This window comes from Lissotriton helveticus, chromosome 1_1, assembly GCF_964261635.1.
Source record: "Lissotriton helveticus chromosome 1_1, aLisHel1.1, whole genome shotgun sequence".
Classification (NCBI taxonomy): Eukaryota; Metazoa; Chordata; class Amphibia; order Caudata; family Salamandridae; genus Lissotriton; species Lissotriton helveticus.
In genome coordinates this window covers 1,338,302,587-1,338,318,151 of record NC_136057.1, presented here as the reverse complement: position 1 = coordinate 1,338,318,151, position 15,565 = coordinate 1,338,302,587, and the positions used below count along the sequence as shown (strand labels likewise).

The window sequence follows — 15,565 nt, the reverse complement described above, 5'->3', positions numbered from 1 at the left end:
TCAGACTGTGCATACTGGTACATCTGCTGTGTAACATGCTGTGTTGCAGCAATAGGCTGCGGTGCTGGAACTGTTTGTTGTGCATTCTGTGGCTGAGAAGTCTGTGAAACTTGTTCTTGTCTAGGCGGACGTGGTCTTTCTTTAGTCTTACCAGTAGCTATATTATGTTTCAGAACTGCACACTCGTTTATGAAATGACCTGGCTGTTTACAATAATTGCAGGTCCCTTTAACGGGAGCTGCAGGATGACTGGCTTGATTCGGACCCCTCTTCTGACTGTCTTGAGGAACAGATTGTGCAACTAGTACTTTCATTTTCGTGTCTTTCATACGTTTCCTTTCATGATCTTGCTCTTCTCTGATTCTATTCTGGTGATATTGGAGCATCTGTAACATCTGGGACGGGGTACTAGCTTGCCATGTACTTTCGACTTTCAAAACTCGATTCTTAACTTGTGGACTTGAATTCTCGACTAATTTAGTAACAAAAAGATGAGGGTATGACTCGCTACTCGTCTTCAAGCCACTGTTTATAATAAAGCATTTCTCAAATCTAGAATAAAAATCACTAGTGTCTTCGTCTTGTTTCTGTTTACAGGCTGAGATTGCATCCCAGTCTTCCTTTTTAGTGGCTAACAATCTGGGCAAAACTTGTATTAACAGTTCTGGTAATTCTTTACATTTCTCTCCAAGACCGGTACCTGGTACTCGTATCTTATCTTCAGCTTCTAGAACTGCCCAATCGATCTTTTTCTCTCCCACCTCGCATTCTTTTTCCTTGAGTTTTTCGTATACCCCTGCGGGCAATAGGACTTTTAACATTTTAATAATATCTGGATACGTGTATTCTCCCATACGGAGCATGTCTTTTAATTCTCGGTGGAACCCTGCTGGATCTTTGTCGTGACAAGGAATTAATTTCTTCATCTCTAAGAGTTCCATCTTTGTAATTGGGGTGTAAACAAATACTCTTTGCATTTCACCATCTGCTGTCCTGACTAGGTGTACTTCTCGTAACGGATTCTGTCTATCTATGTAAAACGGTTTACTTTCTGGAGGTGAGACATGAACAAAATGCGGGTTCAGGAACGTTCTATATTTGTGGCGCTGTTCTAGAATGACACTAATTAAATCGGTACCTAAACCTTTCCATCTATACGGGAGTAACTCGTTCAGGACATCGTGTAACGGACCTGGATCAGAATGTTGACCCTCATACAATGTAATGAGGTGCTGGATCATATACATACCCACCAGTCGTTGCTCGGCTGGGGGCAGTTTCAGAAACATTTGTGCCACTATTTCGTCTGGAAAAGTGGTAGAATCAGTAATCCATCGGACTGCTGATCGGGCTAGTTCTTGTTCATGTATGGTATTTAACTTACTATAACCGATTCGTGATTTCAGAATATGATCGGTAGCTTGAAATACTTGTTCTAGAGAACCTTGTTCTGGTGCTGGATGATGAAAAACTGACTTGCGTTCTAGGCGTAAATGGCGGTCTGGAAATCTAGATTTTCCTACATACGCTATTCTGGCGGGATTCTCGTCGTCTACCTCTTCAGTAGAAGAGTCATTCTCTTTCTCGCTTACTTGTGCTGCTTTACGTTGTTCGTGTAACTTTATTATTTCCTTACGAATTCTCTTGTACATACTCTCTATACTACTGATAGTTCTGTGTTTACCCTCGGCTATATTATCACTCCACCTTGTCAGGATTCTCATTTCGGCCGGATCTTTGGACGGGTAATCTTGTTCTCTTATTAAACAATTAATCAGAAACTTTAATAGCATGAGCTGGATCTCAGCTTTCCTTTGAGACATGGCTTCGCCAATACTTTCTGGATCATCCCCTGTACGGATGAAACGATATATTCTGTCTAGATCTTCTTTCATATTCGGTAGGGTGTCCAAATACCCGGTCACCCGTCTTACACGGATGGAATATATAACTGTACTATCATCACCTGCAACTGGATCATAACGGCATTCAGTAAGAGCTCGTCGGATATCTGCAACGGACTTATATTTGGGCGTACGCTGTAACGCACATTCATGTAACTCGACTAACGTTAAACGTTGGTGTGGTGGCGGGGTACCAGGAGGACCTCCTCCTGCGGCCCCTAAACTGGAATCGTCGACTGATACTCTTCGTACTGGCGCGGCGGGAAATTGTAATGTAGGCTGGACCGGGGGTACCGTGGCAGGTACTCCGGTGTCTGGAGGAGCAGGAATTGCATGATTTACAGGGACTGACGGAACAGGATTTGCATATTCTGGGACTGTGTCATCCAAGTAGGACGAGATGAAAATATCAGCTGCGGTCGGTTTGTGACGTAGCTTGGTCGGAACTAATGGTGGCGGAAAATTGCTGGATGCCTCCGGGGTCGCTTTTGGCAAGCCCTCGGCAAGAAGAGGATACATACCCTTAATGAGGGCATTCCTCTGTCTGTCTGACTGTTCGGTTTTGACTCGTTCACCTATCTCGATTAATTCCCTTTCTTGGGCTCGTTCTAAGGATTCTTTACTTAATTCTGACTTTCTGATTTCTTTTTCGGTTCTTTTATGAGATTCTTTGCGCCATAACTCGATGGCATCTTTCTGTGACTGTCTGGCTTTCTTTTTCCATAATGCTTCTTCTACTCGCATGATGCACTCGGCATCCCATGTACCCGATACGGGCCATCTATACTTTTCTTCTAACTGTTTGGTATACTCTACCCATAAATCTAGATACAATATGGCACTTATGCCATGCTTCTGATACATAAAATGACCTGGACTGTCCCTAGGCGGGACAGGAACTGCTGCTTCTAACAGACCTTTTCTGGTTTTTAACTGACGTAGTTTAGAAAATAAAGGCATGACTGAACTGTAATCTAGACACAATACAATACAAAATGAACACGATAATTACACCACTTTCATACCACAACATTAAAATACATGAATGACATTTAAAAATAACAGTCTGAACAGAATACTACCTGGAATACTGAGAACAGAATACATGAATCTTTTCGAGAACAGAACTGACTAGAACAGAAACTAGATGCACTGCTAAACAGTACGAAACTTACCGGTCTCATAAAGAGACACGTCAGGACCCGCATCCACCGAAGTGGACACTTCGTTTTGGGATCTGTGTACCACCAAACCCCACGGACCAGAGACAATTAGATTGACCCTGTCTAGATACTACCCCAGCAACGGTACTCAACGGGCAGCAAGAACGGAAGGCCTCGGACTGGACTGGACTGCTTCGACGCCGGACGGACGAACTTCGGACTTCTGTTACGGGTGGGCCTCCGGATACCTCGGACCTTGGACTCTCGGCTTGGGCTCTGGTCGGGACTCGCCGCGTTCCTCCACCGCCTCGTCTGGATGCTGGACCGCAACCTCCGTCTCCTCCGTGGGCCTGAGGGATACTTGAAGCAGAAATATCTGCATGTGGCCGGTATGGTTCCGTCACGGCTGCAGAGGGTCAGGGGGCATACGTGGCTTCACCGGCGCGTGGGGAAAGGGCAAGTCCCTATTCGGGCGCCATTATGTGGTATATAAATAAATAATACCGGATCTAGGTTTGACTGGACATAGCAATAACAGATAGCTCAATAAATAAGAGTCAAGATTCGAGGTAGTAGGAGTTTGCAGGTTTAATACAGCATAAAGGACAGGAACAGGACAACCTGCACAGGAATAGGATGGCAGAGCCCGGCAGCTGCCGGGGCTGGATCTGGGATGAGCGCGCGCTAACTTTAATAACAGTACACAAGCATATATACTAAAACAGTTGCACTACAATACATACAATAGGCGGAGCAGTGGGTGTGGTCAATAGCAGTCGCGAAAGATAAGGGTGAAAGTGGGTGTAACAGGAGGCGTATACATAGACATGTGATGTAAACGTAACAGAATATGTCATAAATGGGGCGGAAACATGGAGGGGGCTACCTAAGGAGCCGGGACCTCTAACCTAATGGTGCGCGTAAACTGACAATGACGTGTTACTAGGAGAAGCTGGGGGCTATGACTTCTGTGCTAGGAGCAGAGACTGAAGTCTGGAGAGTCAGGGCGACATGTGCCTAAACAATATCTAGTATCTGATGTTTAGAGAACATGTTGATATAAACTAAGAGTCAGGAGGGGAGAGGCTAACAGACTCTAAGACTGGAGCATGCATTATTCTACATGTAGTGCGTGATGAAGAATATTAAATGACCATAAATACAGTATTTCTCTTACATGGAGACGTAAAGGCTAGACTGTGACGGAAACTATTGATGCGATTCAGTAGCTTAGGAATGCAGAGAAGGAGGGCTGAACTGATAACTAGAATCATAACATACTCTTGGCAGAGCCAGGCTGAACCGGGCACTGTGAGGCAGGAAGTAAGTGAAGGGTCGAGGATACAGGTGGGGGCTGTATCGCTCCTCAGCGAGGGCCCAGGGGACAGGAGCTGAATCTGGTGTCCGGGCCCTCTTGAGGCCTAGAAACGGGGACTTTACAATGAAATAACGTGCACACTGAGAAACGTGGCAACGTAACTTTACATAGGCCTGATATTCGTAGTATTCACGAGAACTGGGAACTGGCATACTAGGGATGGACACAACTATAATTGCGTCTTTAATCAAACATGGGGAATACATATGCATATTAATCATGCACACATAACATAAGATGGGGAACACGTAGGGACACAGAACATGGCAAAATTTACTTTTCCACAGCTTAACCAGGGGAACGTTGCATTAGAAGGTTCACCAAAAATTATTAAAAAGCGCTGGTTAGACCCGTAGGTATCAGAGCGATATAACAGAGGAACATTGCGTTACGAATTACATCAGTTGGAATAACGTAATAATGTACAGTAAACAAACATCGAAGTTAAGAGAATTCATAGGAAAGGAGGGGAGGAAGGAGCCATAGCAGGGAGCTGAGTAAGAACTGTGTCCAATGTCCGGCTGGGTAGGTGATGGTCGAGGGGGAAACCAGGGCCAAGCTCCTCATTAGCTGTCAAGCAACTCCATCGGGCATCAGCGATGTTGCTCAGGTCTCAACATTCGGGAAAAACTGTTTAGAATAGATATATAGGCTACGAGGATAGAAGAAAAGAGCGAGCTGAAGACACAGCGGGGAGACAAGGTGAACTATGCCCCATGTCCGGCTGGGTAGGTGATGGTCAAGAGGGTGAAGCTGGGGCCAATCTCCTCTACAGCTATCTAACAGCTCCACCGGGCATCAGCCATGTTGCTCAGGTCTCAGCGGTCAGTAAAAACAAGAATAATCAATTTAGAGTAGGTACATTAGCTACAGTTGCATAGTCAAACATAGAATACAGAGTCCCCAATAAAGGAAAGAGGAGAGGCCACCCTCCTGGGACTCCACGCTCAGGGAAACATCCCGCTGGATGACGTTGCTGCTGAAATCCACATGCAGGCAATGTCACAACACCCAGGAAGGAGCTTTGATCAGGTTCTGCAATGTCTCGTGTTGGCCAGTCGAATGGGCTCATAATATGATGTGTGTACCACCAGGGTAAGCTTAAGTGCAACTTCCATCCGCGAGGTATAGATTGCGGGTGTCTCAAGATTCAACACACCTCATACCGCAGGACATACAATTGCCCAGTCACAGCTCACAGCAGTTCCGTGTTTTTCAATTGGAGGAAGGGAGACAGCAAATGTCCCTCGGTATATCATACTGATAGAATCTCTGGGGCGCCCCACATGTTGGATTATTGCTACCAGGTGCAATTCCCGGGTCGGCGCCCACTTTTCAGGACAGCAGTATTATTATTATTAGGGATATTTGTAAAGCGCTTGGTTACGCAGAAAGCGTGTCCCCGCGCTGGAACTGGAGCTCAGAGACAGACGTAGGGGAGGGCCTGATTATCCTTGAAAAAGATGTGTTTTAAGTTTCTTTCGAAAACTCAGTTCTGAGGGATCCAGGCGAAGGTTGAGAGGTAAGGCATTCCAACTTTTCGCCACCAAGTAGCGAAAGGACCTCCCTCCCATGCGGGTCCTGCTCACCCTAGGGACTTTTAATAGGCCTCCGTAAGAGGATCGCAGAACGCGCAATGGTACATGCCTGGTGACAAGGTTATGTAGTGGAACTGGCGCCTTCCCAGCAAGAATGCGATGGCAGGTGCAGAGGGCTTTGAATGCAATTCTGCTTCTTACTGGCAGCCAGTGGAGGGTCTGAAGGGCAGCTTTGGAGTTCGATCTTTTAGGGAGATTGAGGATAAGGCGGGCTGCCGCATTCTGCAAAACCTGAAGGCGGTTAGTAGCTTTACAGGTTGCTCCCAGATACAGTAGGTTTCCGGAGTCCAACCGTGATGTGACGAGTGCATGCACCAGCGTTCTGCGGGCGGGCGTGGGAAGGAGTACAAGGACCTTCCGTAGGCTTTTTAAAACGCTGAAACATACACCCGCCACCCGGTCTATCTGGGGTCCAAAGGAAAGGTCCGTGTCAAGCCAGATACCTAGGTTTTTGACTTCCTGACGGGGTGTTGGGACTTCTCCTAGGCATGGTGGCCACCACGCCGACGACCAAACGGATGGGTTCCTCCCCACCATGAGCACCTCGGTCTTGTTGCAGTTTAATTTAAGGCAATTAGTGGACATCCAGGTTGCAAGTTCCTGCATGCAAGCTCTGAAACTGTCCATAGCAAGGTCGGGTGCACGTGAGAGGGAGATAACCAGCTGCGTGTCATCGGCTTAGGACACAATTTGCAGCCCATGAGCTACAGCAATGGAAGCCACTGGGGAGACAGAGATTGAAAAGGGTAGGGCTCAGGGACGATCCCTGGGGAACGCCCTGGCCCAAACCTATGTCCCTGGAATAGTGGTCGCCCTGGCGGACCTGGAAACTTCTCCCAGTCAGGTAGGATTGGATCCATTGGAGAGCAGCTCCTGATATTCCTCCATTGTTCAGACACTGTAGCACGGTGGTGTGGGCTACAGTGTCGAATGCTGCACTCAGATCCAATAGGATGAGGGCCATAGTATGACCCTCATCCGCCCCCTGACGTAGGGTCTCCATCGCCATCAGGAGCGCAGATTCCGTTGAGTGGCGGGGACGGAAACCAAATTGGGTATCGTGTAATAAGGCAGCCTTTTCCACGAAGTCCATCAGTTGCAGATTGACTGTTTTTTCAGCCACTTTGACCAGGTAGGGTAGGAGGGAAATTGGCCGAAGGTTCTCTAGTTTATCCAAACTGATATTCGGTTTCTTCCTAAGGGGTATAACCACCGCCTTTTTCCAATCGTTGGGCACAGTCTTGGTACTGAAAGATACGTCTAGTAGATGTCTAATGTAAGGTTCCAGTACCACTAAGCTATCTGCTAGACGTTTAGGTGTAGTGGGGTCTCGTGGAGATCCCGACTTCACAGATCTGCAGATTTTCAGAAGTTCTTCTGAAGGCGGGGTGACAAAGTTGGTCAGTCTATGTCTATCCCCCCATTTCCTAGGGCTTTCCACAAATTCCAGACCGTTAATGGGTTGAGTTGGAAAATCCGAGTAAATTTTTGTTATTTTTTCAGAGAAGAAGTCTGCGATCCTATCGCAGGATTCAGGCGAGCAGTCAGCTGGGGTAGTGGCAGGTTTTTCACTCGATAGAGTTTTGTAGATCGAGAAAAGCTCCTTCATTGAGTTACCAGCTTCGCTGATTCTGGTTGTATAGTATGTTGATTTGGACTTTCTAAATTAGTGCATGGTAAAGGCGCCTCTCAATCAAGTAGGCGTCTCTGGTTGTTTTAGAGGGTGCCCTCCGCCAGTGTCTTTCTGCTCTTTTCAGTGCGGCTTTCCTGACTCGCAGTTCGTCATTAAACCAGGGGGCTGTTTTTTTAACACGGCCACCTATTTTAGCTTTTGAGAGAGGGGCGGTGGAGTCTAGCGCCTCATTAATGCGCTTGCATAGATTGGTGTTAGCCGTGTCGGCATCATTCCCTCCGGGGTTTCCCCCTTTAGTCAGCGCCTCACAAAATTTGGATTGGGAGAAGGTAGCCCATCTCCGCCTAAGGTGGTAAAGTGCCACTGGTAGCGGAGCTCTTCCTCCAGGAATACGTATGGAGAAAGGTACTAGATGATGGTCCGACCAGGGAATTGAGATAGGGGTCGAAGCTTCTACTTCGTTCCAGTTAACAAATATTGGATCGAGTAGATGTCCTAGCTGGTGAGTGGGGCCCTTAACAATTTGGTTCAGTTGAAGGGCTCCTAATGCCTCACAGAAGTTCTTGCTAATGTTATCAGATGGATTGTTCAGATGTAAATTAAGGTCTCCAAGTACCAGAAATTTTTCTTTACATAGCGCCGTCTCTATGATGCCCTCGACCAGACTCTCTTCAAACCTGGCCAGAGGGCCCGGGGGTCTATAGATTAACACGCCCTTCAGCGTGCAGCCATTATTCACTTTAATGGTGAAACTCCCTGCCTCACTATCTAGGATGGGGGACTGGTCTAGTTGGCATCGTAGCTTATCTTGGACTATGATTGCAATTCCACCTCCTCTTCCTGTGGGTCTATCCTGTCTGTGCATTGTGTATCCCTCTGGAAGTGCCTCTAGGGCATCAGGAGTGGAACCTTCGTCAAGCCAGGTCTCGGTTAGAAACATAAGGTCCCACTGTTTCTCTGTGAGTAGATCATATAGATCTAACTTATGCTTCCGTAGCGAGCGTACGTTGAGTAATCCACAGTGCAGGATATGGTCCGCAGTGGCTATATTCATCTCAGGATCAGGATCATAGGAGAAGTGACAGTTTTCGCAGCCTATGTTATCCTCCACTCGTAGGGTATGCATACAGGATGCAGCGGTGTTGTGGCGGAAGGTTGACAGTTCCTGCTTGCTCCATCGTATACGGTCCTCCTGAGGGGCATAGGGTATGGCCCTGGACCGCGTACGATCGCGGATGGGCGCAGACGGGCTTGCCTTAGGCGCGCCTTCGGCGCGCCCGCTGCGCTTGTCCGCTGCGCTTCCGGGGGAAGCACATTTTTATGATATGAGGGGGGCGTGGCCTAAGGGTGGTGGGCGTGGCCGCAGTGATTCCACTCAATGGCGGCAGCCGTGGAAAGTTTCCCTGTCAGCGTTAGGTCAACTGCGCTGGGGGTACACTGGGCGAGTGGCAGGTAAGATCTTTGTTGTATTTTAAAAAACACAGTATCACACAAGTATTAAAAGCACAGCAGTCTTAGCGAAAATCTCCCGGCTTTTCGCCTCAGGAGCTTACCAGTTCTCTGGTCGCGCTAGCAGATCAGCGCGCCCAAGTACCGGAAGGAAGGGGCGTGGCCTAAGGGTGGTGGGCGTGGCCGCAGTGATTCCACTCAATGGCGGCAGCCGTGGAAAGTTTCCCTGTCAGCGCTAGGTCAACTGCGCTGGGGGTACACTGGGCGAGTGGCAGGTAAGATCTTTGTTGTATTTTAAAAAACACAGTATCACACAAGTATTAAAAGGATTAAAAGCACAGCAGTCTTAGCGAAAATCTCCCGGCTTTTCGCCTCAGGAGCTTACCAGTATGCGGCCCAGCATGGCATGGCTATTATTCAATAGTTGATACAGTTGATTTTAATGGCAGGGAAAAACGATCTCCCACTCGTACCTCATTAGCCTGGGATCGTGCCAGATGCGCGAGTAATATGGCCTGTGATAAAGCTTTCTCCCCCTCTGAACTTGTTAATCCTTCATTTAAATCAGTTACCTGCTTTTAGGATCAGAGGAGTCAGATCGCCGAGTGCATCATTCTGCCATTTTAAGGTCAGGCAGTACGTCGCGGAACATCGCCAAGCTTTTTCAGCCACAAATAGAAGGTCAGACACCTCACCGGAGCACACGTGGAGAAGTAATTTTGGGAAACCGAATCCTTGACAAGGTCTCCGGCAGCTCATTCAGTTAAAGCAGTTCCGATCCTGCGAGCAGCCCCACCCGCCATTTTGAGTCGCCACCTCGGGAGACTTAGTCGCGGTCCGGAATGCTGAAGTTGGTCATCCCTGGACGATCAAAACAACAACATCAGGTGCAGGGAGTATTCCGCCACCGGCTCACGCCACTGCCGAGCCAGGACAAGCGTCATTACCCGAGAAATCTGGCTCCGATACTCCGCACCCGACAGAGCGATGGAAACAGCCATCCGCTCTGCCGCGCACGCCTGTAACAAGAGATCTGTAGCAAGAGATCTTGATGTAATTCTTCATACGCAAGCTCAGTATTATCGTGGCTCTTAGAGAACGGGCTGAACACATCTAATTTGTTGGGAATTAAAAACCTGGGTCTCACCTATAGTGGTGCAACTAACGGTACCCACTCTGTTGACTAGATCTTACATTTAAAATCAAAATTGATAGTTCATGATAATATTATTTAGAGATCGTCCCTATCCACATCCAGACTATTACAATGCGTGAGATCCAATAATGCGCTTCTGATTCACAAACATATTGTAACAGGTCCATCACTTACCAGTACAGCTCCTCGGGCTTCCTCCCGGACATTAATTCTCTGATCTCCTCTCTGCATTTTTCCTGGAACTCTGGGTGTTGAGCCAGGTTGTGGAGTATCCAGGAGAGCCCACTGGCTGTGGTGTCATGACCTGTAGGACAAGAGGGGGCAGGGCTTTGGTCATTGCCTTATGCTCAGGCCATGCTACTACACACCTTGCACATATGATACCTCTGCACAAAGACTCAAATGACTGCACCATGGAATCAAGACCGAAGGGCCACTGCCTCAATTACAAAAAAATATACCAAGAATGCAATCTCAAGCACTCCAACGACGATCAACAGTACACTTTTATGCGAAAGGTCTTATTGTGTTGTTTATTCCTAAGTCAAGGTCAGCGACAGCATACCTTTCTTGTAATTTCCACAACACACTAGCCAACACGTTTCGTCTCTGAACATTTGTATTCCAGTTGACTTCATCAAGGCTGATTAAAAGTATTTTTTCATATCACGTATTTCAAAAGTGTACTTCATAGTGTAAACAATATTCGTAGTGGTGAATCAATCTGAGAAATGTAAAAAGTAACGCTCCATATCTCCTATATTACAAGAAAGATATGATGACGCTCACCTTAACTTATGAAAAAGAATACAAAAAAGATATTTCGCAAAGGAGTGGACTGTTGATCATTGCTGGAGTGCTTGAGACTGTATTCTTTATTTACAGACATTGTCCTTTTGAAAGAAAAATTGGTGGTTTTTCTTCTTCTTTTGAGCACCCAGTAGATTTACTTTTAATCATCCATATTATTTATGATTGGAATATCTGATATTGAGTGTGTGCGCGACGTAGTTACCCAGCCACTGTTTTCTTTGTCTTTAAAAAAAATATACACCTAACTTCCATGTTAAGTATATAGAACCAAAAAAAACCTCTCGCTCTCAGACTCGCAGAGCTGCATTCAAAACTAATGGCCCAATGTTGTGTTATCGGATTGCTTCAAAGATGCAATTTATGCTCAGCATCTGCAATACAGGCCAAGAATATTTTTGCGCTGTAACGAATGCACTAATATGTCATAGTTTGAAAACGAAATATGCAATGATTCACAGAATGTCTCCTCCACTGATATTAATTAGGAAGAGATTCCATTTGTGAATACCTCTGAATACCTGCAAATGCACCAATGCGAGTCTGTGAAGGACTCCACCAATGCATTTGGATTTGCAAAATATCAACTTTGTAGTCTTTGTCCTCAAAAGGATGGAAATGCAATTTTTATAAAAATGGCATGATGAAAACGGACATGGAAACATCAATGGGAGTTACTGGTAGCAGGGAATGCTGACTGCTCCCACCCAGTGCTCACAGCCAACATTCACTAAGTGCAAGCTATGACAAACAATGTATTGTACACCACCTTCTTTGAGGTGTCAGTATCCTGCCACTGATACATTTTATTGCTATCTGTAAGGAAGGAGGCACCCATTTCCAACCCCTCTTTCTTGCAAATCGCAAAGAGTTGCAATATGAACATTATGATTACCAAAACATATTTGAGACTAGTAGTGTACCTTTATTAAATTCCAAGTTTGGTTTTTGTAAGTAGCAAAGTATGGAGTTTTGTGCAGCGCAGGTTTTGAGGCTGCAAATCCTTTTTGTACATTGGGGCCGAAGGTCCCTAAAGACAGGTGTTGGGGTCCTTCATTCCACAACATCAGAGTATATGCAAGCTGAACACTAAAGCCTTGAGGGCTATTCTCAAAAATGTTTGCACACCTAAATCCAACAGATGCCAAAAATAAATCATTGTTGGGGGTCAAATTTGATTTCTGATGCACGCAATCGGAAATGGGGGGGATTTGACCCTGATAAATGAAATCCACAGACGTGGTACTTTCGAAGACATGGTGTAATTCCTATTGGAGCACATCCACAACAGGGGTGGGAATGTCTTTAGTGAAATCACTAGAAACATTTGATGAAAACTGACAAACTTGATTGGCATATTAATTTACAGATTGCAAATCTTTCTCTTTTCAAGGACATGAAGGGCATGAGAAGAGAGAGCCACACAAATGAATTTCAAAAAGGGCATAATGGAAGATGTGTCTTCAAAGGGAAACATTATTTTCAAGTTGGAGAAAAAGAAGATTTAAAACATGTTCACTTTGTGTCGGCTATAAACAAATAATAAAATGTTCACTTTCAGAAAAAATTACACATGAGGACTTGCAGAGATGACCAGAATAGTCAGATTTTTCAGAATTGCAAAAAAGGTGGAAATTCTGTGTGGCATTTTCCTTGTCTGTTTTGTGAATCAGGCTCTCACTGGATAACAGCTGTTACAATTTGAAGTGTTTTTAGGAATAAAAAGTCCCCAAAACTAAGTTCTTGTCAAGTAGCTTGAGGGCATTAATTTTATTATCCTCAGAATAACGAAAGGCAGAGTGAATATTCCAGGGAGATTGTGACAATGTATGCCTTAAATTCAATGGTCCTTAAGGGCCGACCTTACCCTATCTCCCTATTCAAGATCTGACCTTAACCTATCTTCCTACCACAAGAGCTGAGCATGCCCTATCTTCCTACTTCTATCTTCCTAATCAAGATCTGAGCTTTCCCTTTCTTCCTTCCTCAAGAGCTGAGCTTACCCTATCTTCCTAATCAAGATCTGAGCTTACCCTTCCTTCCTACCTCAAGAGCTGAGCTTACCCTATCTTCCTACCTCAAGAGCTGAGCTTACTCTATCTTCCTAATCAAGATCTGAGCTTACCTTTCCTTCCTACCTCAAGAGCTGAGCTTACCCTATCTTCCTAATCAAGATCTGAGCTTACCCTTACTTCCTACCTCAAGATCTGAGCTTACCCTTCCTGCCTACCTCAAGAGCTGAGCTTACCCTTCCTTCCTACCACAAGAGCTGAGCATGCCCTATCTTCCTACTTCTATCTTCCTAATCAAGATCTGAGCTTTCCCCCTTTCTTCCTTCCTCAAGAGCTGAGCTTACCCTATCTTCCTAATCAAGATCTGAGCTTTCCCTTTCTTCCTTCCTCAAGAGCTGAGCTTACCCTATCTTCCTAATCAAGATCTGAGCTTACCCTTCCTTCCTACCTCAAGAGCTGAGCTTACCCTATCTTCCTACCTCAAGAGCTGAGCTTACTCTATCTTCCTAATCAAGATCTGAGCTTACCTTTCCTTCCTACCTCAAGAGCTGAGCTTACCGTATCTTCCTAATCAAGATCTGAGCTTACCCTTACTTCCTACCTCAAGATCTGAGCTTACCCTTTCTTCCTACCTCAAGAGCTGAACTTACCCTTCCTGCCTACCTCAAGAGCTGAGCTTACCCTTCCTTCCTACCACAAGAGCTGAGCATGCCCTATCTTCCTACTTCTATCTTCCTAATCAAGATCTGAGCTTTCCCCCTTTCTTCCTTCCTCAAGAGCTGAGCTTACCCTATCTTCCTAATCAAGATCTGAGCTTACCCTTCCTTCCTACCTCAAGAGCTGAGCTTACCATATCTTCCTAATCAAGATCTGAGCTTACCCTTCCTTCCTACCTCAAGAGCTGAGCTTACCCTTCCTGCCTACCTCAAGAGCTGAGCTTACCCTTCCTTCCTACCTCAGGGGAGAGCCAAACATAAGAAGAGGACATGAGGAAGGCATGCCTTTTTTCGTTTATCTATACCCCCCTCACCCCATCACACTTTTTCACAGTTACTTTCCACATATGACTTTCCTTCATTATGCTTTCTCCTTACATTTGCTTATTTTTCTCTTCTTTTTCCACCATCAAGGGAATTGGAAAAACAGAAAAAAGACTATCACATGGCCGTTTTATTTCTAAGTACCAAAACGCTTTTTACTTTTTACATGTTTATTCTTGAAATTGCTAATATTTCAGGAAAATCGTCTGTCTTTTTCTTCTTTATTTATATTTAAACATGTGGAACACAATAATAGATTCAGGGGCAAGTACATGTTTTTAATGAAGAATGGCCTCTCGACGATGGAGATTCCTGTGTCTCAGTTGGTTGACACATTTCTCCAAGAACTACAGCCATGCCTCATACCCTCAAAAAACGGGGTGACATTTCTAAATAAAACTGACACTCACCCTCAAACATGAATGTGTCCACTTCATCCCTTATCTCTTCATCCGACAGTCGAGTCCCATCTTCATCCTGCAAAAAGACGTGACAGCTTAGTCAGAGGCACAGCCGGACGGGGTAACCATCCTCAAACCAGCCACACTCCCTTTGTCTTCTTGTGCTATTTCTCTTTCCATCCACCCAATTCCCCCTCTCTCTTCTCTCCTCTTCTGATCCCTTTCTACCTTCCCCCTTCCCCTCTCTCTTTCGGTCTCTCTTAAATTCCCCCCTTCCAATCCCATGCCTGCTGCAGTTAACCTTTGGAACCCCATGGAAAGTGACAGAGGCAGAAGGAAATACGGGGGGCATTAATGGATTATGAGGACCCTTTATTTGATCACTGTTCTTATTACTCTTTCAAAATGGAAAATATATATTTGGATAAAATCTTAGACAAAGTATCTTTTTTAACTTAATGTCATTACTTGAATATGTTTTTATATGGAAATTAATTATAAATCTGCTTCAAGGGGCTTGTTTAAGGAAAGAATTGGAATTGTGATTCGTTGTATTTTAAAAGCCGTATTTTAAAAGTTAAAAGTTTTGTCGTATGAATTTTTATGTACTTTTATGATCTGAACAATAAAGATCGAATAAGGTTGAATTGGACAGAAGCATCAGATGCAACCCTGGGCTTTTATAAGTGACCTCCAAGGGCTCCTGCCCACTGGTGAAATGCAAGGCCTGTCCTGGTGAGAGATGGTGTGAATCTGCACATATGTAACCAAAGATAAGGGCGGACATCACCAACTCGCGTACCAAGAGGTGTGCGACATTAGAGTCATCCCTGACATATAAATATGGGAAGAATTGTACAATGATACCAGAACTCTGTGAAATGCAAATCCGTCACTACGCGCTATATTTGAGAGAAAAATGCATCTTCGCAACAATTTTTGGTGCAAGGATGCAATTTAAACAAGAGCGCCGTCTACAACAGTCACTTGTGTTCTGTTGGTCCTGTGCGTTTGTGGTAAA

At 45.3% G+C, this 15,565-nt stretch overlaps 1 protein-coding gene across 8 annotated transcripts in view; it reads right to left on the bottom strand.

Annotated features, from left to right (window-relative positions):
• CYP4F22 (cytochrome P450 family 4 subfamily F member 22) overlaps window positions 1-15,565 on the bottom strand; it is a 288,015-nt gene that overhangs the window by 23,409 nt on the left and 249,041 nt on the right. For all 8 annotated transcript variants that reach the window (XM_078682603.1, XM_078682636.1, XM_078682594.1 and 5 more), the window contains 2 exons: window positions 14,554-14,620; window positions 10,456-10,585 (listed from right to left, as the gene is read on the bottom strand). In XM_078682603.1, coding sequence (XP_078538729.1) covers window positions 10,456-10,585; window positions 14,554-14,620 — 197 coding nt within the window. The remainder of the gene's footprint in view (window positions 1-10,455; window positions 10,586-14,553; window positions 14,621-15,565) is intronic.